A 26,434-nucleotide genomic window follows, 5' to 3' on the forward strand; every position below is an offset into this window, starting at 1 on the left:
TATCGAAGTTCACACTCCAGCACTCCTCAAGGATATATGTGTTTGCCTTTCTAATGCTATGAGCTGAACGTAGTCAGACACTTTACTTAATTTATGATATATGTATATAACCTAAAAAAAATCTTTAATATACAATGTGTATTATGTAAGTGAATCCTGTGTGGCGAGTTATGAAATAATAATAAATGAAATATGTAAATAAGCTACACGGAAATGTTTGTTCAATTGAAAAGTAACGTAAAGTGTAGAAGTTCAAACACGTCAAACCGGACTTTCAATGATCACGTTCTAATGTGCAATGTTTTAATCCTTGAAAATTAATACGTTTTACATAAAAACATTTGTCTTCAGGACAGAAACAGCCGGTGGTTTACCTTAACCGATGAAATATGTTACCACGTAGGACATAATACATGTTGTAATTATCTATATAAAAGTAAGTCCGTAAACAATGTTTCACTTCTACAATCAAACTGAGTTTTAGTGCAAATTAGAATTGATCGCGTTGGAGACTGGTATAAAGCTTTGATAGAGGTAAAGATTTATTTCAGGGAGTAAACAACAATATCTGTATGTATGTAAATAAATTTAAACATTTTAAAAATGTAAACAATTTTCTAATGAATTTCATATTTGAATAATATTGAAATAAATAAGTATCTTAAAATGCATATTTATGTTTTGAAAAAAACAAATATTTAAAAAATAAAACTATATCAAAGTTTTGTGAAATAAAATGCCATTTAAATAAGTAGGCTTCCTCCTTCAAACAAAGGAAAACGATCTTTATTGTAGGAGCGTGAGCGTGAGTTTTATTCGAATCTTAATTCGTTGAAGCAAAATGCACCAACAATGGTTTTAATTGAATGATGTGCAGGCGATTTTAATAATTTAAATAATTGCTTACTCGACTATTACAATGGTCCTATTTGATAAATACATTGAAACCACTCGTACTTAGTCTTTTAAATTAGAACTTTCCTCAGTTTTTGTCGTCCTCCTTTCTTTGTTTGATCTTTAAGATATGCATCACCTGTTTTACAACTCAACCATTTTCCATGCTTTCTAGGATAGTTCGGAGTAACACTGTATACAATGTATACACATTTGTAATGGATGACTAAACATTGTGAACATTATAGATTTAGAGCTTTATCTTTTTACCGTTTACCAGATACCACCTTAATATAAGGTACGTATGTTCTATTACGTGACATGGTATTCTCAAATATAAATATGTTATATGAATATGATTTACATGCTTATTTGCAGATAACATTACTTCAGGACATGACGAGACTAATAATCGGTCTACTGTTATGTGTCCTTGGTCCTGCTTGGGCGAAAAAGTAAGTAATTGTACTATACCATACACTTTGTAAGTGGTCGTCAAGATTTATTATTCATATGAGGCACAATTCGGACCTAACTCAAAAGACAAAAAAATAACACAGTACCTTAATTTCAACGGTCGACCAAATATACAGAAAGAAGTCTAAGATATAAGTTATATCCCTTTAGTGTCTTTCACTTCTCTTTTGTTAAATATAGATAAACATGGCATAAAAAAAGACAATAAAATCAAAGCGAAAAAACGATAACAAAATAAAATGAGAGAAAAGAAAACGGAAAAAAAACCCAAATATTTTATACAATAAAACAAAACGAAACAAAACAAATAAAATAAAAAAAAACAAAAACAAAAACAAAACCTTTATCAAATATAAACAAATACAAATGTTCATAAAACCATAAATATTCAATACCGTTTCTAATTAAAGTGACTGAAAGCAAGCATTTTTATGCACCTGTCCTAAGTCAAGAGCCTGGTGTTCAGTGGTTGTCGTTTGTTGGTGTAACTCGTTTTTCGTTTGTAATATAGATTAGACCGTTGGTTTTTCTGTTTGAATTGTTTTAAACTAGTCATTTTGGGGCCCTTTATAACTTGCTGTTCGGTGTGAGCCAAGGCTCCGTGTTGAAGGCCGTACTTTGACCTATAATTGTTAACCTTTTATACATTGTGACTTGGATGGAGAGTTGTCTCATTGGTACTCATGACACATCTTCTTATTTTATAATGTCATTTCAAACGTACTAATAGCATTACAACCATTATGATATTCTTCCTGTGTTCAACTTCCAGTACATATATTGTGACGGTACCACGACAAATACGAGCTGGTTCAACGGCTGATATCTATATAGCACCTATTAATTCAACTGAACGAGGGGCTAATGTAGTGGTTATACTATTGGACAAAGACAATACCACATTAGCAACTAAAAGGGAGTCAATATATTCACTGCGTGAGTATACATTAAATAAAACAAATTACATACAAATTAACATTGAAAGGCTTAAGAGTAAAAAAATAATCGAAAGGAACAATTACAGTATTCAGTGCTTTAGTTTTAGTGCTTGATCATTTGGTTTTCCTTTGCTTTTAATTGTTTAGTATGAGCGTTCCTGATGAAAGTAAGTACCATGTTAAGGGAGGGTTGGGCGTACAGAAACATGTTAAATCCCGCAACATTTTGAACCAGAGCCGGTATTCCCGTGGTAGTGATGATGCCCGTAACCCATGAAATCAGAGGTGTGAACGCCTTACGATGGGGCACAGAGTATGTTTCTTCCTAGAGATGGGAAATTTCATTGCGATATATGAGATGCAAGCACTCAATAAAAAAAAACGTTATATTTGTTATTCTCGTCGGATTTTGTCAAATGTTTTAACGTCTTTTCTGTTATATTCGTGTGTTATGTGTGTTATGGTAAAGATAAGTAATCACCCCTTTCATTTATTAGATTTTAGTTTGGTTCAACGAAATTTATACCATATATTTGGTTTACAGTTTGATTCAGAAGAAACACCGACATAGCTAGATAATACAATTAATTATCTAATTACTACCACAATTTGATATTAATAAGTATTGAAATTTTCATAGTTATTAATAAATGTGATATCAGTATTACAAATCTAATCTTGAATCAATCCTAATCCTATCTTATTTTTGGGAAATATTTTTACAAATTCAAATGTGACGTCACTTTGTGTGTTTTTTTAGAATTTCAAATGTGACGTCACTTTGTACGTTGAGGCTTTGGCTAACTCGGCTGTGTATTTTTATGTGTTGGATTAAGTTGTTTTATGTAATGTATCCGTTTTTATTCTGTAGTTAGTCCCCATTTCGGTTTTATCATGTATATCTATTATATAGTCATTTTATAAAATTTACTGTTTGCAAAATTATAAATTAATCTAAATAATATGGATGTTCTTGTCCCAGGCAGAAAATCCTGGCCGTGTTAGGCGCAACTTTTTGGAAGTTTTGGTCCTCGGTGCTCTTCAGCTTTGTACTTGTTTTGGCTTTCAAACTTTTTCATCTGAGCGTCACTGGTTGGTCTTGTGTGGACGAGACGCACGTCTGGTGTTTTGAATTTTAAGCCTAGTACCTTTTGTTAGCTATTATTCGTGTGTTTCTTTGTCCTATATGTTCTCCCATTTATTTGTATTGTGGTCCTGTCATGTGATGTTGTCGTTTTGGTGTTGTGTTTGACGTTGCCATAAAAGCGGGAGGTTTGGCATGCCACAAAACCAGGTTCAACCCACCATTTTTTCTTAAAATGTCCTGTACCAAGTCTGGAAAATGGTCATTGTTATATTATAGTTCGTTTCTGTGTGTGTTACATTTTAATGTTGTGTTTTTGTTGTGTCGTTGATCTCTTATATTTGATGCGTTTCCCTCAGTTTTAGTTTGTAACCCGGATTTGTTTTTATCTCTATCGATTTATGAGTTTCGAACAGCGGTATACTACTGTTGCCTTTATGTAAGACTTTATTAACCATCGGAATGAATGGAAAAAAATGTTTTTTTCCTGATTTAGTACAGGCATTTTCCGAAACTTAATTATCTAAATTATTGACTCATGTTCCCTTACACTATCTGTTCTTAATTTTACTTTTCTTTTTAAGTTATGCATTTCCCTTTTTTATTTAAAAAGAATAGTAATCGTGTGTACATTCTTACATGTGTATTTATTTGAAACATCTTTAATCTGTTTTTTAAGCCCCCGCCACACTAGACCAAGACCATGAAGATCCCACTACGATCTATAAAAAAAAATAAGATCGCGATGAGATCGTGGTATGGTCGGCTTGAATATTCAATATTTCATACTTTTCACGTTCATACCACGACCTTGCTATGATACTGATAAGATCCTGCTACGATTCCTTTACTATAGTAATACGTTCTAGTTACGATCTTGTCACACGCTCTTGCTACGTTTGATAAGACATTACCACGGTTAGACGATTTCTGTACGCTTCTACCAAGACCTTCTCGGTCGCATAACGATCTCAATACGAGTCTACTACGATCGAACCACGACTCCACTACGTTTCAAAAACGTTGTCACTGCGCTCTAGAAAATGGCTTCATTAAATAATTTTTCAACCCAAATGCGTCGTCACCCAAGATGAAGTATGGCATGTTCAGGTCGTCATTAGGTAAGGGACCTGACTCTAGAAATCCAATAGTCTTATCTTCCAAACACTCCTTTAATTCTGCTGCGTTGTAAATTTGGGCGTCCAACATGGAACCATAACCATATTGCATCCTTTGTTTTAATATCAACAGAATGAAGTCGTATCAATATCGTAGTAGAAGCATAATAAAAACGTAGTGAAATCGTAGTAAGGTCGCAGCAAAATCTTTTGCATTGGCTTCCCGATTGCACCACAATTTCCAATACAATGCTTCTACTCCCATCCCGATCCTACTACGTCCTTACTACGACCTTCCTACGCTTATACTACGACTAGTTATGGCCACGACTGCACTACGAATGTTTTTAGCATGTTCAAAGTTGATCGTGGACCTCCACGTTCATGAAGACCTTGGCACGTCCTTACTACGACCACCACGATCTTACTACGACTTCATAACTTTTTAATAATTTCTGAGGTCGTAGCTGGATTGGGGTCCTAGTGCGATGGGGTATTAAGATGGTATCACACATTCACGTTTTTTACTGCCGACCTTGATAGAACCATTCCCGATAAAAATTTGTCAAAAGTCTGATCGAGATCCTGTGAATCGTGGCTGGAAATTCAGACTTTTATTAAAATTTGTAAAAAAAAATTATTTAGTCACGACAACAATCAGATATTGTTCAGAAAGCCGTTTCCATCCGAATTTGTCCCGATTATTTCGTTCTCAATCTGATTCTAATCCGAATGTATCTTTCCAATGGTTAAAGATGATCGAATCTGTCCCGACAGCGTCTCGATTCTGCCGAATGCGACCCGACAGACACCAGACAGTGACCAGCCAGTGAACCGACGCTGACGGAAGATATCCGTTAGAAAACTGTCGCCATATTCGGGATGATCAGGTACTGTCGGAACGTAATCCTATCACAGTCTGCAGTGCCGCATTGCAAACGGCTTTGTCTGGACTCAGCCGTATCGTTTTCTGTAATTGTCGGGACTCTGACGTGGGTATTTTTGCCGAATTTCGTATTAATAACGGGATTGTTCCGGAATGGTTTCGGTAAAGACCGTTTGCAATCGGGATACAATCTGGACTCAATCGCCAAAAAAAACAGCAATGACAAATTTCTCCATATTATGAACGTTCCACCGCCTAGATAACACAGATCATTGTTACGATTTTGATCCGATACAGCAGAATCTGTCACGACATAATCACGATTGTAATCCAACTAGATAAAATCGGCTGAGTTTCCCCGAATGTTACGGGACGCACCTAACTGTTGGGGTAGCTTGGCCGACCTGCCCGATCCGAAGGAATCTGTTACGAACGTATACTACAGCGTTCAGACAATGATAGGACATTCCAGATCATTGGGGATAGTAATCCGACTTTTTCACTTTTCGAGTCTTAGCGCTGTCCGATCTCAAACGGAAGCCATTATCGGCACTGTGTGAACGCCGCATTACATATTTACTTTTACTATAAAAGTGTAAATGAATCATATTAATGCTTGAACTAATATGACACCGAACCTGGAAACGGTGGCAATATCCAACAGCTCATTCATGTCTGTCCATAATATAGGGCAAAGTGATCCGATTTCAGCACATTTAAATTTATCTGAAAAGAATAAATACTGCAAAAGGCTGTAATTGGTTGACCCAAACCAACCATTATCATTTCCCCCGCGTCAGTCAAAATACAATGCTAATTATTCTAAATAAAGTAAGATATTTACCACTGATCTTGAATTAGAAATTATTAATCAATAATTAAAGGAAAATACATTAATAAGTCTTCGAATGACATTTTATGTATATGGTTCTTGAATCCAAAACTATATTTCAATTAGCTTTGTCATCATTTAAGGTTGGGTGCTTGGTGTGATGCGAGTGAACTCTCTTTAGATTTTTGGTAATTCAAATTTTGTAAAAACAAATTGGATCCTTGTGTTGCGCTTTTATAAAAATGAAGAGATGTGGTATGAATGCAAATGAGACAACTATCCACCACACAATGAAGTGGCAGTAAGCAACTATAGACCACCTAATGGCCTTCAACAATGAGAAAAACCCCATACCGTATAATCAGCTATAAAAGGCCCCGACATGAAAAATGTGAAACAATTCAAACTCAAACGAGAAAACTAACGGCCTAATTAATAACAAAACATTTTACCAAAAAAAAAAACATGATATACAGCAACAAACGACAGCCTCTGAATTACAGGTTCCCGACTTGAGACAGGGACATACAAATGTGGCGGGATTAAACATGCTTGTGAGCGCTCAACCCTCCCTCACCTGGGAGAATGGTGTCTGGTATATAACGACTATATGTATTATTTCAAGACATTTGAAATGAAATTAATATTTGCATCGAATAATTGATAACTCGTATGTTGTATCTTCTTTTGGTGATTAACATAAGAAGTCCATTGTTCTTGCTGTATTTGTGCACTTTTAAAAATGCTTATACCATAATTATTGACTAGCAATAGCGTTGTTCATAAATGCATATTGTTTTGATTAACACAAGCTGAGAACTGAATATCTGATCAAGGACTTGTGATTTCAATTTCAGGACAACCTGCAGTTGTCAAAATAAACGTGAGTTTAATGTTATGTACAGCAATATTTAGGTGTCGATGACAGCTTTCGTAACGAGTGAGAATTGAATTTTGCATGAAATCATCTTTGGTTATTTCAGTATAATATCAACGCATCACCTATGTTTTTTTATTGCATCCCTGGAATTTTTTCACGTTATGTACACTACCGAGAGAAGAACAAGCTAGTGTTTGATTTTTTACGTGTGACGACAAGTGACATTCCCTTATAGAAACTGAGAAATGGTCTAAAGTTTCTTTTATTCATTATTCTTTGACACAAGAAACGTTATTTGTCATCCTTAAAGTTTATGCGATTCATACTTGTAGCTAATGGCATTTTAAAATACTTATGATAAAAAAATACACAAAACGATTCTTGTTAATTCAAAGGTTAAAAGGACATATTGGCATATGATTACAAACCACAAAAGATAATTACTATTTGATTAGTGTATTGAGATAGGTAATAATATATTAACTGATTGGAATGTTTTATTTCTTTTACTGAAGGTACCCGATACTATCCCTGCTGGACATGATTACAAGATGAAAGTCAAAGTTTCGGGAGGACTCTCATTTGATAAAACAGTAACAAGAATACGAGCAACTACAAAGGCGACCTCTATCTTCATTCAAACTGATAAAGCTATTTATAAGCCTGGAGACTTAGGTACATTTCTCAATATTGAAATTGAATTGTGTTTCATTGATAAATTAAATACAACATGTACCTGACATGATTTCCTGACATTTATTTAAATGACTATAAAGTATTATATATGTTTTTAAACCGATCTATCATAACCATAACTGACATGCGTTTTTATTTTCGTTTATAAAATACACTAGAAATTATTTGCTGCCCGCTTAGGATTGATTAAATGTAAGAGATCCCCAATCAGAAAAAAATTGTTAAATTGCCAAATAATTCTTTTCTTTCAACAGGATGCATGATTCTTTTAAATAACTTTTTTTTTAAGTTGAACGAAACATAAGAAAAAGAACATATTTTGATAATTGTATTTTTAAAGGAAAAATAGATATATTTCATAAAGACTATATGTTGACCTATATATTTCTTTTAACTTTTTGTTTTGCTGGGTTGCTGTTTCATTGAATAGTGTATATATCCTATTGTTCTACTGCTTGTAACAACATTTATTTTTTACAACAGTTCAGTTTAGAGTATTCGGTACTGATCCTAGTTTAAAAGTCAGAAATGATCCGTTGGATATTTACATACAGGTAAGACAAACTTAAAGTTGTCATAGGGAGTCCTTTTGGTCCCCGACTCTATAAGGCGAAATAATACGAATGCAATAAGTCATTTAAAAATATATTCTCAGAATTTTTCAAAATACATATACATATAGACTTTAAGAATACGTTGTCAAGTTTAAAATTGGTTCATTCCTATTTTATACCGAGGTAAACAGTTACCTTTCTTTTACTATGTTTGGAATTTAATTTTATCATTAAAATAATTTATTCAGAATATTTGATAACTGAATGTTACTTCCACAATTTTGGCAGTTGTGTTAAATGTTATCCATGAAAAGAAAGATGAACAATTTTAGACCAAGGAAGGAGTGAAACGTATATGCATTCATCTATATTGAAATATCAACGAGGCATGCTTTCATTTCAGGATCCCAAAAATAACAGAGTAAAGCAGTATCTTAAAGTAAAGCCTGTTTTGGGTGTTTTTGCTGGATCATTTCAACTTTCAACTTTAACAAATTTAGGAACATGGACGATCAGAACAGAACAAAAGGTATGTTGTACATTATCAGTAAAAGTTATGTTTTACACATTATAAATCAAAAGTTTGTTGTACAACATTTTAAGTAAAAGGTATGCTGTACAATATTTAAGTAAACATTATGTTGTACATTATTAGTTTTAAGCATGTTGTACAACATTATAAGTAAAAGACATGTTGTACAACATTATAAGTACAAAGTATGTTGTAAAACATTATAAGTACAAAGTACGTTGTGCAACATTATAAGTAAAATGTATCTTGTACAACATTTAAGTAAAAGGTATGGCGTACAATATTATGAGTAAAAGACATGATGTACAACATCATTAGTAAAAGTTATGTTGTACAAAGTTATAAGTAAAAGGTATGGTGTATAACGTTAGCAGTAAAAGGTATGGTTTACAACATTTTGCGTAACAGGAAAGTTGTAAAACATATTAAGTAGAAGGTATGGTGTACAACACTAACAAAATAAAGAAATGATACATAACCGTAGAAAGTGATGTATTCTTTGATCTCAGCTGGAATAGCGGTGGCTTTCGATTTCAGGGGTCCCAGATTGAATTCCGGCAGGTGCATGTAATCTAATTTGGGAGGCAAATCAAGGTCTCCGATTACAGTATATTTCTCCCTTCTTTATTTGAATGTTCCATTTTAAACATTGCAAGATTATGCCAAGTAGATAAAGGCAACAGCAGTATACCGCTGTTCGAAATTCATAAATCGATTGAGAAAAAACAAATCCGGGTTACAAACTAAAACTGAGGGAAACATATCAAATATAAGAGGAGAACTACGACACAACAGAAACACAACATTAAAATGTAACACACACAGACAGCTTTGTTTAAAATAGTCTTGTGCTTTATTTTTTGTGTTAATTTTATTAAACCAAAGTCAAATGAGTGCTTGATTCTGGTTGGCTAATATACCTTGAAACAAATACCTACTATTCAAAACAAATGAGAAAGGAGTCAATATGAATTTAACTAAATATTATAATCAGATTTCACGAACTATCACCAAACAACAGTATCTAAAGCAATTAAATTATTCAAATGAAATCCTTATGTAAGAAAATAATTCATAGGAATGCTGTCGCATAAGTATGAATGAAAAAATTATAACAAATATACCGAACTCTAAGTCAAATTTAAAAAAAGGGAAGTCCATAAAAACCGACAAAAATCAAACGCCATCAATCAGCAGAACAAGTGAAAAAACAACTGCCATATTCCTGACTTTGATACAGGCATTATTCGATGAAAATGGTTGTATACCGAGCTAAACATCCCACACTTATGACAATTGTTTCTACCCTTCCCTTTTCACGAATGTGACCTACCGAATTAGACTATTTACCGGATTTGTAATAACATAAGCAACACGACGGGTGCCACGTGTGGAGCAGGATCTGCTTACCCTTCCGGAGCACCTGAGATCACCCCCAGTTTTTGGTGGGGTTCGTGTTGCTTAGTCTTAAGTTTTCTATGTTGTGTCATCTGTACTTTTATTTGTCTGTTTGTGTTTTTATTTTTGGCCATGGCGTTGTCAGTTTGTTTTCGATCTATGAGTTTGACTGTCCCTCTGGTATCTTTCGTCCCTCTTTCTAGTTCCATTATATTGAAAAAATTGGGTGAGCAACCCAAAAAGACATAATATGTTAATGTCACAATAATTGGGATCCAGCAGCCAAAACTGTGTAAACATAGTATGTATGATACATATCAGACATACAACAAAACTGATTAACAAATTCAAAAAAAAAACATGCAAATAATCTAACAAAGACTCCAACAAAAAATATGTAGTAGATAGTATATTTTAAATTTGATAATGACGTCAGCAAAAAAAGTTTTGTCGTTGATAGTACATCCCGTTTATAGTATATACACTTTCTCGATAGAGTAAAAAAAATAAGAAAATATAAAAAACAAGGATAAGAAAAAATAGAAACAACACTGTAAAAAACCTTTGTTTCCGAATCTCAGCTAAGGTCCTATCTGCACCAAATATGCCAAAAGTTAAAAAGTCAAAACCCCGATGGCGGGATGTATAAATACCGAGTCACGTCAAAAGTCATACACCAAAAGAAACAAAATAGCACGAAGACAAATAACGTGGTGTTGTACAACAATATACTGCTGTAGTATAGACTGATAATCAACTAGTGTATTCATTTTTAATTAGATCTGCCATATTCACATACATCATAGAATTCAGAGCGCCAAATAGTATGAAAGGCTGCAAAAGAGGAACGGAAATAATATCCGATAGACAATCAAAGATTTAGTTATATTATAAATTATCACCCTTCATCCAGGTCTACCAACTTTAAGGATTCGATGTAATAAAAAAAAGGAAACAAATCAAAATGAAGTATTTCTGTATGATCCTGTATGTTATTAATGGATTTGTCAATACGTCATCTACTCATTAAAAATGACAAAACTTCGATGACTTTCGTCAGACATTGTATAAGCATGTTTGTTTGTCGAAGTTCAATGTGTGAAATATAGAAAGAACAGAAAATACATTTCCTTTGTCCAAATATATATTAATTTATAAAGTCAGCCTCTATTTTTCAATCAACTGTTAAAAAATTATAATGTCAAAACTTGTGTATTAATATGATAACCTTTGGGCAGATTAGTTTTTACATTTGCCAATAGGCTAGTATTTGAATATTAATTGTCCTCTTTCAAGCTGCCAAGACGTAGATGTTGGTCAAATAATACCCTATCAAGAACATTGTGTATGAGAGCATTTGCTTATTGGACAATTCAAAACCCGGATACATTAATAAAGATCTAAATATTTGAAAACATCCTCAACTGTCTATCGAATGCAAGTATCCACTACTGTTAAAGAGCAGTTATTTAATTTTGTACTTCTTTTAAAATTTATTTTGTTTTTATGCGCACTGAAAAGTTAAATCGAAAGATGACTCGAAAACGGAGTAAATCCTTCACAATGGGTTCTGTATTCAAGAAATAATAGATGACAATATTAATGAATCGAATTTTCCAATCTAAAATCTAATAAAATAAAAATCATGAACAGTCCGTTTTTCATGGTAAATGGTTGACCGCTAATATACTAACTACCCACCAAGTATATCAATTTTTTGGGTTGAATATGAGTTAAATTCCTTATGCCAGTATTGGTAAATAAAATGTATACATTCAAAACCAGATATTCATCGCTGGCCCAGTAGCCAAAACCTCGGTAACGTAATGAAAAAACGGATATTTTTTCATTAAAATTTGCTGCTAACAAATTTTGACATCATTTTAGATTAATGAATATGTCTCCCTCGTGTTAAGCTCTCCAGATTTCGCTATGGTTTAGATCATCTTTGGTGTAGTTTACTCTTCGGTGTTTATACTAGGTTTTGGATTTTCAAATATTTTGACCTCGACCATCACTGAAAGGGCATCGATTGTTGAAAAACACCCAGGGTTGGGTTAAACTCAATTCGGTTTAAAAGTAGAAATGATGACGTTTCAGAGTTACTCGTAGAATTCGATTGAAACACTGGTAACTCAAACCGAAGTCAATCCTCATGTTTAAATCAAATGTCAACCCATCAAGAAAGTTTTGTCAAATGTTCTTCTACATTAAAAAGAAATATTTCATTAGTTTGGTAATATTAAACTCATTTAGGATAAAGTAGATGACGTTACGTTCTTTAGCTGAATTCAACTAAGAAACGATAGTATGCTGTATGACCTGATGTGTTTCCCTAAATGCAGGTCATGACCTGCATTTTCATTTTCAGAGGTTGACGGGTATGTTTAAGGATTAATTCTAATTGATATCGTCAGCCAAAATTTTAAATATACATAAATAAATGTTAAATTGAATACACACTGTTACAATGAACGCAAAAGCCTTGTGCATATAACAACGATCGTTTACGATTTTCTTTATGTCTTTTTTCATTTATTTATCCGTTTTTCTTTTATTTTCTTTGTTACTGGGGATAGTTTTGCAAGGAGAACACATTTTCAGTTTTTTTTCTCTTTTCTTTATTATTGGCAATTTAACGCATGAAATTGTTTACATTCATTTGCTCATTATTTTTTTTTTCTTTTGGGAGACTACCATTATTTCAATACATACCTTTACAAATGCATATTCTCAAATTTTTATGATGTGGCCCTGATTATTTCTTCCTAGAAGTTCCTTTACATACATGCATTTATATATTTTTTTTAAATTAGTTCAAATATGCCCTATTTTGTAAATTGCTGATACCTTTCAGATTTCCAATCATTTAATGGAAATTTCGTATGAATTTAATGACAATGCATCATTAAGTACAACTTGGAGTGTATCGGAACTCAATGATAAAAATATTCAATTAACGAAAGAACTCTAACTTTGGAAAAAGACATTACAACAATATCTTTAATAAAAGACACAGTAGATAAGCATTGGATCTTTAAAAAGATACCATTCGCACTCAGAAGTCAGGGTATCTTTTTAACTAACCAACGCTTTATCTCCTTTATGTATTTACACATTTATTGAGGTAGTTCGGTTTTAGCGATCCTTGTGAAACTAATTTTATAAGTGCATTCATTTGGAGCAAAAACTGATTATTTTATTTTCAACTAATGATATTGAATTCAAACAGATTAAAAACTACTGTTTCTTTTTCGGAAGCATTTGACTCAGTTACATACTAATTACTTTTACCTAGAAAAAAGTAGTAACATTGGCGTTTGCATGTTGTAGCTTTTGTATCTCGTTGACCCTTTCTTTTAGGAAGATAACCTTTTCTTTATCAATACACAAATCGATTAAATGAAATCATTATAAAATGTACATTTTATGATTTCAGACAGAAAAAACTTCAAAAAGATTTGACGTAGAAAGAGTTGGTGAGTACATCATTTGTTGTTTATGTAGTGTAAAACAATACCTCCCTTTAAAGTAATATCCCATGACATAGAAAGAGTTGGTGAGTACATCATTTGTTGGTCATGTAGTGTAAAACAATACCTCCCTTTAAAATAATATCACATGACGTACAAAGGAGTTGGTGAGTACATCATTTGTTGGTCATGTAGTGTAAAACAATACCTCCCTTTAAAGTAATATCACCTGACTTAGAAAGAGTTGGTGAGTACATCTTGTGTTGGTCATGTAGTGTATAACAATAACTCCCTTTAAAGTAATATCACATGACGTAGAAAGAGTTGGTGAGTACATCATTTGTTGGTCCTGTAGTGTAAAACAATACCGCCCTTTAAAGTAATATCACAGGACGTACAAAAGAGTTGGTGAGTACATCATTTGTTGGTCCTGTAGTGTAAAACAATACCTCCCTTTAAAATTATATCACATGACGTAGAAAAAGTTGGTGAGTACATCATTTGTTGGTCATGTAGTGTAAACCAATACCTCTCTTTAAAGTAATATCACAACTTTTTCATTCTATCTGATTTATAGACAAAATGATGCATTTTGAGAAAGAAGTGAATACATTAAAATACATATAAATCGTTAAATAAGTTAAGATATAATTAGAATAATTCAATGGAACTTGTAATTCTGTGTTACATACGACAAAACTGTCAATGAATGAATGCGATAGAGGTGAATTAATATATCCTTCCTTCCATAAAATTATTTACTCGGTGCGCTCTTCGTGTTAGTGATGCAGACAAAATAATTTATTGCAATCTACTTTAAATTGGTGAACACCTCTAATAAATTGCTATTAATGAACATGGTATATGCCCAGTAGTAAATAAAGTGCTAGTTATGAAAATGGTATATGCCCAGTAGTAAGTCTTTTGGCGCTTGTATATTTTGATATATCAATTTGATAAGGCTGCACATTCTACCTGTTTCTGATTCTTGTACAAATAAACTTCATATTTTGTGACAATTTATGGTTGTTCTATATTCATAGAAACAATTATTATGAAATAATTGTCTCTTTGAATCTAAGTTTTGTTAGTAACAAGACTAAATACAAAAGTTTATAAAAATAGTTTTAATGCGTAAAATTGATTTTTTTATTTAATTTCATAACACAATGTTACTCCTTCTTCGAAACTATATATTTCAACGGCCCCAAGTCTCATTAAAAACGCACAACCATTGTGTATACTGTTTGCATTTAGTAATTTGCCGAAGATCATATAGCATTTTATTTTTAATGTTTTAGTTTTACCTAAATTTGAAGTAAACGTTGTATTGCCGTCATTTGAGCTGAAAACCGATAGATTCTTCACAGTTACAATTAATACAATGTGAGTATATTTAATGAAAATGCAAAACGAGTTACCCTTAATACAGTAAGTACATTTAATGGAAATAATAAACGACACGACAGTGTAATATACAATTACTGACTGTTGATGATTGTCAGCATTGACATTCACTGACAAATCTCTGGCAAAGCAGTTAGAAAGGTCAATTCACTTAAGCTAGATTCAGATTGCATTAATAACATTAGCCGTGCATTAAGCAAGAAATAAACTTGCGAAGTTTATCTAAAAGTACATATATATATCAATATGATTGATATTGCCATACATTTTCATAGTCGAGATATTTTCTATTTTTGAATAGAATAGAGAATGGAAATGGAGAATGTTTCAAAGAAACAACAATTTGACAAAGAGCAGAAAACAACCCAAGGCCACCAAAGGGTCTTCAACACAGCGAGAAAATTCCGCAACCGGAGACGGGCTTCTGTTGGTAAATGCGAGTACATGCGCTCGCTAACATGTTAAACCCCGCAACATTCGGTATGTGCCGGTACCAAGTCAGGAGCCTGTAATTGTCGTTTGTTGCTGTATATCATATTTTCAGTTCGTTTATTGTTTTTTACATAAATCAGGCCGTTAGTTTTCTCGTTTGAATTGTTTTACATTTGTCATTTTGGGGCCTTTTATAGCTGACTATGCGGTATGGGTTTTGCTTATTGCTGAAGGCCGTAGGATGACCTATAGGTGTTAACTTCTATGTCATTTGGTCTGGTGGAGAGTTCTCTCATTGGCAATAATACCACGTCTTCTTATTTTTATATTCAGCTGAAACCTAAACATTATGGTATGCAAGTTCAGCGAAATGGACGCCACTAAACTCCGAAACATGCAAATGAGCCAAACTTTAAAAAAACAACACAACATTAACAAGGACAAGAGGTTCCTGACTTGGGACGGGCGCAAAAATGCGGCGGGGTAAACCATGTTTTGTGAGATCTCAACCCTATACCTCTAGGCAATGTGGAATATACAAACACACAGAATACGCACAGTAACACTCAGTTAAAATGAAGCCCGAGTCCGATGTTAGAAAAGGTAACAGAAGAAACTAAGCAAAATGACAATATGATCAACATAAATTACCAGAGGAGTACTAGCAGTTATTGACATGCCAGCTCCATATCTCAATTAAACTGGTTGAAAGATTATGTCTTCATCATATGAAAATCAGCCACCATCCCTCCCGTTAGGTGTTTTGTATCATGCCATCATAAATTATACGAGAGAACATTACCAGTATCATGCCAACAACTGGTATTAGAATAAATGTGTTTATTTCCGATGCAAAGACCCTTTGAGTGAATCAATATTAATTCCAAAAAATGTCATCTTTAATGACTTGACAACAGTATCGTAACTATATCCCTTTTGAATAAGTCTGTTTAAAGGTTTGGTTAGCTTTTGAGGTGAATGACGACATTGTTCTGCTTTGTATTGAATATTACCATAACAGATGGGATGTGAAATACCTGAACGTATAAGATGTCTACATGTTGATTTATATTTACGAATGATGCCCTTATACCGATGTTAAAATTTTGTTCATATTTAATACAAGTAAGATTATTTTCGCTAGTTGACCCTTTACATATAGCAAAGCAAAAAGAAAAACAAAGAATGCTCACATTATCTGAAGCCAGTTTAAAGCGTTTCAAATTACTAAGACCTAGCTGCCATATATGTAACCATTCAAATCCGAGCACCTTCATATAGAATACACACGCTTCTGTGGTACAAGAAAGGAAATGTAACACAAAATGACCAAAACTTGTTTAAAGGTTATAACGCTTGTTCTGTTTAAAAAATGTTAAGATAAACGTTTGTAAATAGTAACAATGGTTGATCATTTTTAAATAATGTTTAGGTATACGTTTGGAAAGCCAGTACAAGGGGACGCAGAAGTGACATTTAAACGACGTTGGACGACTGTAAAACAGATTGTGAAGAGATTTAAGGTTACTTTATTGCATATAGTTCTATTATTCTAGTTCAACGTATGCAAAGTTAGATTTATATTTATACTCTTAAACATAAACATTTTCTTATCATATGAGCTTTACATATAGGATTTTGGGGATATAATCAATAGAGCTGCAACTGAACATGACAGCAAAAAAGAGACAAGTATAGGTCGGCATGAGTAAACAATAATACATGATTGTTGATGTAATTATTGACAAAAATGCTGGAGCAAAAGATGAAAATTTCAATCAATTGAGCATTACACAGTCAAAAAAGATAAATAGCAGTGTTTTTGAGTGGTGATGTTTTAGCACAAAATATTTCAACGTTCATGGTTATGTTACAATCCGAATATCAGATTTGGCTGTTCTTATAAAATCAAGTTTGCTCATATAGCTCTTCCAATTCAAAACTCTTGATATACATCATTGGCTTTTATTTTTGGAGTTTGAGCATATCTTATGAATATAAAACCAGAAAAGCGGCTAAGACTCACCATATATATTGAAAAGTGTTATTTTTATTTAACATCAATCATTTTCACACCAATCATTCAGAAATAATTGTAAAATAAGTGTTACTTTGTAGATAAAAGGAAAGGCAACGGTCCGGGTTTTAATGAGTGAAGTGGCTCCTATGCTTGGAAATTTCATAGAAGTCATAGCCAAAGTTACTGAATCCATTACTGGTGTTTCGGCAGAGGACAAAGGCTCTGTTCAAATTTATGATACACCAGAAAAACTAAATTTCTCTCCCAGGATGCCTTCTGTTTTCAAACCGAATATGGAGTATGCCATAATTGTAAGGATTAATAATTGTTATCAAAGCGTAATAGTTTTTGAAAAATTCCAACATATGTTTTAATACAGTTTTTATTTAAAAATTATTGAAGCGCAACCCTTACATTCCTTGAAAACATTTTCCCGTTGTTATGGTTCTAGTTTAACTTTTAATTTGAAAATGTCGGCATTCCTATGGGAACGAATTGTGCGTCTCTTGTTGCCGACCTCTTCTTATTTTCATATGAGTCGGAGTTCCTTCAGACATTTGTCAAAAACAAGAAGATCAAAGAAGCCACATTCAGATATATTGATGATGTTCTTTCCATTAACAATCCAAACTTTTCTAATTCGGTTCCATTAATATATCCTCCAGAACTAGAAATTAGAGAAACAACAGACACGTCTTCCTCCACCTCATTTTCAGACTTATACCTCGAGTGTGACATAAGCGGACATCTAAGAACCAGAATCTATGACAAACGAGACGATTTTAATTTTGAAATTCTAAATTCCCCCCACCTTAGCAGCAATATACAAACTTCACCTGCATATGGGATATACATTTCCCAACTCATTCGGTATTCAAGAGCTTGTAGCTGATACTGATACTTTATAAAACGTCACCAGTGTCTGAGCAGAAAGTTGATGAATCAGGGTTATATCAAAGGACGTCTCGTCTTTTTTCTAAAAAAAAGTTCATCGGAAGATACCAAGACCTTGTTGATAAATATTCCGTATCAACTTCACAAATAATACATGATGGTCTTGACGTATAGATTCTAGGTACTAACGTTGTTTATCATCTTAATTACGTGTTTCTGTATATTTCTAACCTTTACTGTTTAGTTTATTTTCGGTAGTATACTTTTGACGTGGCTCGGTATTTATACATCCCGCTATTGTGTTATTGTGCTATGGTCATTTTATTGTATTCTTGTCTTTCATTTTTGCTTATGTACTTTGTCTATAGAGTGTCTATATGACATTTTGTTTTTCTTTGTTAAAATAGTTATTTGTTTTATAGTGATTTAGATCATAACACAATGTGGACAGCTGTACCCTAATTTTTGACAATTTTACCAATTATGTCTGTGTGTTTTGTTCACACATTGTTGTCAATATAATGCGACTGTCATACAAGTGAGAGGTTTAGCTACCTATAAAACCAGGTTCAATCCACCATTTTCTACATAAGGAAATGCCTGTACCAAGTCAGGAATATGACAGTTGTTTTCCATTCGTTTGATGTGTTTGAGCTTTTTATTTTGCCATTTGATAAAGGACTTTCCGTTTTGAATTTTCCTTGGAGTTCGGTATTTTTGCTTTTTTACTTTTGACTAATACAGGTCTTTAGAATATAACTACAACGGGTTCAGTTAATTCTTATGTTGGAAGTTTCCTTGTTATCAAATAGTTCGTTTCTATGTATGTTGGCGTTTGTTATTGTTGCACTTCAGTGTTTCTGTTATTCCGTTGTTTTCCTTTTATAGTTGATGTGTTTCCCTCGGTTTTAGTTTGTAACCCGGATTTGTTTTCTCTCAAGCGATTTATGACTTTGAACAGCGGTATACTACTGTTGCCTTTATTCCTTATAACTGTTAAAGTCACGGTGTTTTTTTCTTTTCGCAAATTTCTGTGTTCAAATACCAGTAGACTGCAATAGTTGTAGGTGGATATCCATAATGTGTATAACGTAGACGTTTGTCGAGTAATGGAAATAATCAAACGTAATAGATATAAATTACACATCGTCAATGTAGTTCACATTCATCGCATATCTTATCGAACCAAACTAATTTTTTATGTGTTAAGTTAATTTTTCAGAGTCTTATATTGCATATGCATCATTGGTCTTGCCTTTGAATTAAAACTTTCATGGGAAGAAATTAAGTTAGAAATCTTGACTCGGGGCTGCCTAGAGCTTGGTATATTGTATTTATAAAGTAAAGACCGGATGTTGAACTCTAGAATTCTTTTCGATTTATTGTATCTTTTTTGTTTTTCGATTGTTTTCTCATTGGTGTAATTACATCATCTCCTTTTATTCATAATCGTAACCTTTTATAAAGTTATTAAGTTTGTTCATATTACATATTATTCTATGAATATGATTTTAGTTGCGGGCAACACAACATGATGACAGTCCTATAAAACCACCTTTAGGTATGGTGAACATCACAGTGACGTACTATGTACCCGTGATCACGGAAAAACAAAACGTTAGTCCTGGATCATCTGGTAGTGGTGGTCAAGTCATGCCAAAGGGACAAATGCTTCAACCGGAAACTCGAAATGAACAAAAAGTATTGTGGACAAGGGTTGTACAAATACCAGAATCAGGAATAATTGTTTTATCAACAAACTTTCCGCGAGCGGCCCAAAATGGAAATATACGGGTAATTTTATATATATAAGTGATGAAATACACATATTAGTGAATTTCATCTAGAGAAGACAGTTACATGTATATTGCACGAGCTGGCAATTGCCATTCTACGAAAAATGTTATACACCAAAATTCTTGGGTAACATGTTACCTTTTTATTGTACAATACCAACAACAGCATGATAAGAACATCATGTTAAGGATGTAGTTAGGTGAAATTAAAAAAATTTAGAATTTAAAATTGATACTATAAGTCAAAAGAGCATTAGTTAAGGAACAAATTAAGCTTAAAATATTGATAGGTTATGGAACTCCATTATGAGATATTTGATTTTTTTTAAATGGCGGAAAGGCTGACTCGGACTTTTCGGACCTGTCCTAAGTCAGGAGCCTGTTGTTCAGTGGTTGTCGTTTGCTGGTTTGGTTCATAAATGTTTCTCCTTTTTCTATTTTTACATAGATTAAACCGTTGGTTTTCCTGTTTGAATTGTTTTACACTAGTCTTTTTGGGGCCATTTATAGCTTGCTGTTCTGTGTGAGCCAAGGCTCCGTGTTGAAGGCCGTACTTTGACCTATAATTGTTTACTTTTTACACATTGTGACTTTGATTGATAGTTGTCTCATTGGCACTCATACCACACCTTCTTATTTATTTTTTACCTTATATTTAGCATTGTCATGATTTGAGTCTCAAATCGTAAGAAAAAAAAATCTAGAATCTGCTTAAATTTTGGTAATGACCTTTTATGAGATATTGAAGTCTTCTATGAAAAGAAAAGTGGGTGATATGGGACACTAATATTTTATCCTGTATCGTAGGAAAAAAAACCAAGGAGTCCGAACATCTGACAAAAGATCCTAAACCTGACCTGACTACATCCTTAACTTAACAATAACAGCGTTATTTGAATCTTTGCTTTAATTTGTGACATCATGCCGCTTGCACTGTCTTTATTAACTAGGCCTTTTTTCGTCGATAAATGTCTCAGCTTCATCTTTGGCTGTTACACAAAAGGGTTGAAATGTTTACCATGCAGTCACATAGGTGTCATGTTATCATATCCGTCTAAATATTTAAAAACTTAACGTCTGAGGACTGAGATATAAGCTTTCAATTAACCATATTCATATACACAATTGAAGACAGATTTCCCTATATAAAAGTTGCATTCTCAAAATGAGGATACCAATTGTTTGGTTTTTTTTAAATTTACTACAATTTTTTTTTTTTTTTTTTTTTTGTTGAGTTTTTGATAAAAAAATATTTTGAAAAAATACAACTACTTCCTTGTTGATACGGAATAATTAACTTTTTATGTTTTATTTTGCTGCACATTAGAACATCATATCATCCACCAACATATCTAGGTTAATAAGTTGGAAAGTTTGTAGTTAAGAAAGAGACTTCAAACATGTGCAAAACAAAAATAACTGAATACTTTTCTGATTTCGCCGTATCCTGGTGTGAACTTTGTCTTGGTGAATTTCTTATTTGTTTAACAGCAGTCACCTTTTTATATATATATATTATATATAGTTTAAATCATTACTTACAGGCGTTTTATCGTGGTGCCAGTGCAAATAAAGGTGTTACCCAAGCGGAATCCCCTAGCAGAAACTACATTCAGGTTTCTGTTAGGAACAACCAAGCTGCAAAGGTGTGTCTTGAATTTTGAAACATTATTTTTTTATCTTACTCTGAAAAATATTGCTAGACACATTTCAACTTTTCAAAATATCCGTGAATGACTTATGTGTTAGACATGTGATTCATACTTCCAAAAAGCCTTTAACATAACCAGGTGCTTTCCATTTATATTTTTATTATATATTAAGGTATTGATGGGTTGGTAAGACATTTCAGATTTAAGTTATGAATTCATAAATGAGATCATAAAATTTGTTTAGTCTATGTTAATTGCATACAACAACCAGCACTGAAGTGTTATTTAAGGGTACAAAACAGTACAGCTCGCTTTGAATCAGACAGCGCTAGCTAGATGTTATGAATGTAATTAAATTTCTTACATTAAATGTATAACTTGATAATTTTGTTGAATTGGGTCTTACATATTTCACGATACTTAATTTATTTTAAGCAAATTCTAGTTACATACATTGACAACTAATCAAAATAAAGATTTTACTCACAAAGATAATTAGCTAGATGAGATCATTTGTGTGTTGTTGATCTTATTTTAATACCTTTTTGGATAAGGTTGTTGTTCATGCATTAATAAATATTGTACCTATAGTATGTATAAATGAAAAAGAAAGGATAATGGTATTTTAATTCATGACACAAAGTCATTTCTCGCGCATGAAAACAAAACAAATGCAAATTTATAAAGAACGCGTTTATTGATGTTTTTGATATCAAAGTCAATGTCACAGTAAGTGTTTCAACATTGAAAAAATTCACCTCACTGCAAGTTCAAAATGGCCACAAGCACGCTTTTGAACTTGATGAGGAAAACGCTATATGTGTACATTCAAGAACGAAGCTTAATACATTTTGTTGTCACTATATTAAGAATATATCAATTGCGGTTAATTGATCAAATTTAAACAGATTTTGAAAACGAGAAATTCATTCTAGTCATGCTATCACGGAAAATTGTATGTATTTACAAATATGATTCTTATTTAGCCAGGAGAGTATTTACCACTACTTGTGAAAGTCACAGAATCAATTCGTTACTGTAGTTATAAAGTAAGTATTCCTTGTGCAATAACATTAAATTTTAAGGAATAAAACAGAACCTAATAGAGCATACACCCCTTAATTAACATGTGCATACTTATCGACTCTTTTCTGAATTACAGGCAATAGAATTTTATCGTTAATCAAATAATATAAATCTATTAAGAAGATACAAATCAAGGTAAAATACAAAAATCTTAAGGGCGCATTAAATTGTTCAATCAATCTTGAAAATTTAAGATTTATTAAAGAATGGTAGTATTTAAAATAGGTCTCACTAATTGATTTATTTTTTGTTTATTACTGCAACAATCTTTATTTGCCTTTTCCAAGTGATGAACCTGTAATTCTGTGACTATTTATTCTTTATGTACATAATCACCGTTTGATTTTTTCGTTTGAATAGTTTCACTTTTTGTCATTTCTGGATCTTTTATAGCTAAATACACTGTATAGGTTTGCTTACTAATGAAGCTCGTACGGTAACCTTAAGTTGCTTACATCTACCTCATTTGGTCTGTGATTATTAATTGTCTTATTTGAAATTATTCCACATCTTCTCATTTTTATATTTACACGCTTTCAGATTTAACAGAGAGGCGAAAGATACCAACGGGATATTTAAAAATTATAAAGTCGAAAACAAACTGACAAAGCTATGGCGAAAAACGAAAATCGACGAAAAGACAAACAGTAAACAAAACACAACAATTTTGTGTCGTTGATCGATTATGAAGTGATCATTTGTCATCTTTCCCATAAAGGGGTAGTTTTTGGGTTGAATATGTTAAGAATTATAAGATGAACCTTATTGGACGACAGATGTACATGTACTTACAATCTCTATTTTGATATGCACATCTCCCCGTCATTATTTTTGTCTCAATACTCATTTAAGGACAATTCTTAATTTCTACTGTAGTTTAAACAACAATTAAAAATCTTAATATGTAAAAATAAGAACAGTTTTTATTTTCGTTGACAGGTGTTTTCGAAAGGATCCCTTGTAGCACAGGGTAGATTTACAATGAGACAAGAAAAACAGCGAAACCAAAGACTGATGATAACATATGGAATGGTTCCTCAAGCCAAGTTATTAGTATATTATGCTAGACGACAAGATGGTGAAATTGTGGCTGATGCTATCAGCATACCTATTGAAGACATATTTGACAATGCAGTGGGTATTTTTAAAGTTATGATTGATGTAACAGTTTTTTTTTTTGTATCAAATTTGATGCAATCTTTCTGTAAATTATCATTAAGTATGAAAACATTTTTTGATTTAACAGAGTTTAATATTCTTGGGAAATCTAGAAATATAATGGTTTATGTTTTAAAACTCCAGTTGGTGATTTATTTATTTTTTTTGGTTGACCGGACAAAATAAATGCATTACGATTGTTTTCCTTTGTTTACTTTAGACCCCTGTAATGGAATGGCAAGGTTTTTTTTCATGTGCATAGATTATTCTGTTCCTCTTATCATACGCCCTTGATAATGAGTTAAATTTCAAAAGAATTCTTCAAGATACTACAAACAAGAAATTCATAGGAAATAAATAGATTGACCTTTATTGAAAGCCTAAGGGTATATTTGAGATACGTAGATATTCATTTTTGTATTTTTTTGGTCTTCGGTGGGTTGTCGGATAGATAACAGTTATATCACGGAATTTTATATGAAAGAGAGAAGTTGACAATCGTGGAGTTGGCTATTTTTAACGATTTTCCCGTCTCCGATTCATCTAAAATGTGTTAAACAAGACATCTGGGAATCAAGATATGTATTCAAACATTGACAGAATCTCCGAAACAGAATATGGTGAAAATATACTGAAGTTATTATGGGCGCCAATTATGTTCTGATATGCAGACATCGTCCTTCGTGTGAAACTGAATCGTTATTCGGGAGCAAGCAACAGTGTTTGAAACATAACTTAACCTATTCTAAATCTGTTAGACAATAGTGGACATATAGGATCACTGCATGAGTAAAAGCGCTAAATATAGAAACATTGTTATAAACAATTCATGATGATAACCGTAAAACTAGTTCTTGTTGAGTGATAATGTATGTTGTTCGCTCTTCTTGATATCTTTTCGAGTGTTGATTTTGAATTTCGAATATTCCTCTGTCAAATAAATCCTTGTGGGGATTTTTTTGCCTTCTTTTGTCATATTTTATGTATGAAGTGTACCAACACAAAATTGCGTTTTTTCATAGATACAAGAAGCAATTTTATGTTGCTCATTTATCTTATATATACAAAACTTCCGCTGGGCGATTTGCAATAAAATATAAATTGATACAATACGGTTTATGTTGTAAACGCCTAAGTTTTTTTGGAGGGGAAATATATATACATACTCAGTGAACGCCAAAACTGCAGTTTTAAAATAATATAATATCAATATCCCTCAATAGTTCAAATACGGGACATAATAATTCTTATTCATAATAAGTATAGAACTCTCGTGTCAAACTGGCGTCCTCTTTTGCTATAAGATTTGGATTACACACTATAGGCACAGTGATTGCGGAAAGAATAAAACTTTTTCTTCCAAACCACAAAGATCCGTATCAGACAGGGTGTGTGACTGGTAGATACATTTGTGAAACTTTACGACTAATTTTTGTTAAAACTCAGTGGAGGATCCAGAGGGGGGGGGGGGGGGGGGGGGGGTCCGGGGGTTGGAACCCCCCTTTTTTTGACGATCAATGCTTCTGAATGGGGACATATGGTTGGAATCCCCCTTTTATCCTGGGATCGAACCCACCGACCCCACCCCCTTTTTTAAAATGGCTGGATCCGTCCCTGAAACTAGTGGTTTTTGAAAAGCGTTCGATACGCTAGAATGGAAACTTATTTAAAAAGTGCTGGTTGGTTTTAATGTATCTTAATTTTGTCCCCAAACATATCTAGTGTTGTTAAGTTCTAGTCCATTCAAAATTGAGAGAGGTGTTAGACAAGGATGTCCTTTGTTTTTTTGTTTTTTTTTTTATGGGGGGTGGCATTGAACTCCTTGCAATTAGTATTCGTAAGACCAATCAGATATTTGATTAAACAAAAAATTGGTAACACTGAAATAAAAATAACACTGTTGGCAGATGATACCAGTTGTTTTCTGAAAGATGTTTTAATGAATTCCTTCAATGATTGTGAGAAGTGCTCTTCGTTTAAAGTATTTTTGTAAACCGAAGCAATATAGATTGGATGAAATAAATTCATCAGAGAAGGTTCCTTTTCCACTAAATGAGCTTATATCTTTAAAACGTTGGGTTTAAAATGTAATGCCTCACAAAAAACAATGTGTTCGAACTTTTTTACATTTATAGAACAAATTAGATCATATATTAAAGTGTGGAGGTCAAATACCTATCCTTGATAGTAAATAAAATGTAATTTTCAAATCAGTTGCAATATCAAA

The 26,434-nt window shown here is 32.8% G+C and overlaps 1 protein-coding gene across 1 annotated transcript in view; it reads left to right on the forward strand.

Moving 5' to 3' along the window:
* The first annotated feature begins 432 nt into the window (after nucleotides 1–432).
* LOC127698781 (CD109 antigen-like) overlaps nucleotides 433–26,434 on the forward strand; it is a 61,957-nt gene continuing 35,955 nt past the window's right edge. Inside the window, exons 1-15 of the mRNA XM_052202443.1 lie at nucleotides 433–534; nucleotides 1,273–1,349; nucleotides 2,144–2,307; nucleotides 7,087–7,112; nucleotides 7,625–7,784; nucleotides 8,289–8,359; nucleotides 8,763–8,888; nucleotides 13,729–13,768; nucleotides 15,064–15,148; nucleotides 17,034–17,124; nucleotides 17,720–17,932; nucleotides 20,031–20,309; nucleotides 21,856–21,957; nucleotides 22,950–23,012; nucleotides 23,989–24,183. Of these exons, the coding sequence (XP_052058403.1) occupies nucleotides 1,291–1,349; nucleotides 2,144–2,307; nucleotides 7,087–7,112; nucleotides 7,625–7,784; nucleotides 8,289–8,359; nucleotides 8,763–8,888; nucleotides 13,729–13,768; nucleotides 15,064–15,148; nucleotides 17,034–17,124; nucleotides 17,720–17,932; nucleotides 20,031–20,309; nucleotides 21,856–21,957; nucleotides 22,950–23,012; nucleotides 23,989–24,183 (1,674 nt within the window). The 5' untranslated portion in view covers nucleotides 433–534; nucleotides 1,273–1,290. The remainder of the gene's footprint in view (nucleotides 535–1,272; nucleotides 1,350–2,143; nucleotides 2,308–7,086; nucleotides 7,113–7,624; nucleotides 7,785–8,288; nucleotides 8,360–8,762; nucleotides 8,889–13,728; nucleotides 13,769–15,063; nucleotides 15,149–17,033; nucleotides 17,125–17,719; nucleotides 17,933–20,030; nucleotides 20,310–21,855; nucleotides 21,958–22,949; nucleotides 23,013–23,988; nucleotides 24,184–26,434) is intronic.

The sequence above is a fragment of the Mytilus californianus genome, unplaced genomic scaffold, assembly GCF_021869535.1.
Source record: "Mytilus californianus isolate M0D057914Y unplaced genomic scaffold, xbMytCali1.0.p SCAF_4, whole genome shotgun sequence".
Taxonomy (NCBI): Eukaryota; Metazoa; Mollusca; class Bivalvia; order Mytilida; family Mytilidae; genus Mytilus; species Mytilus californianus.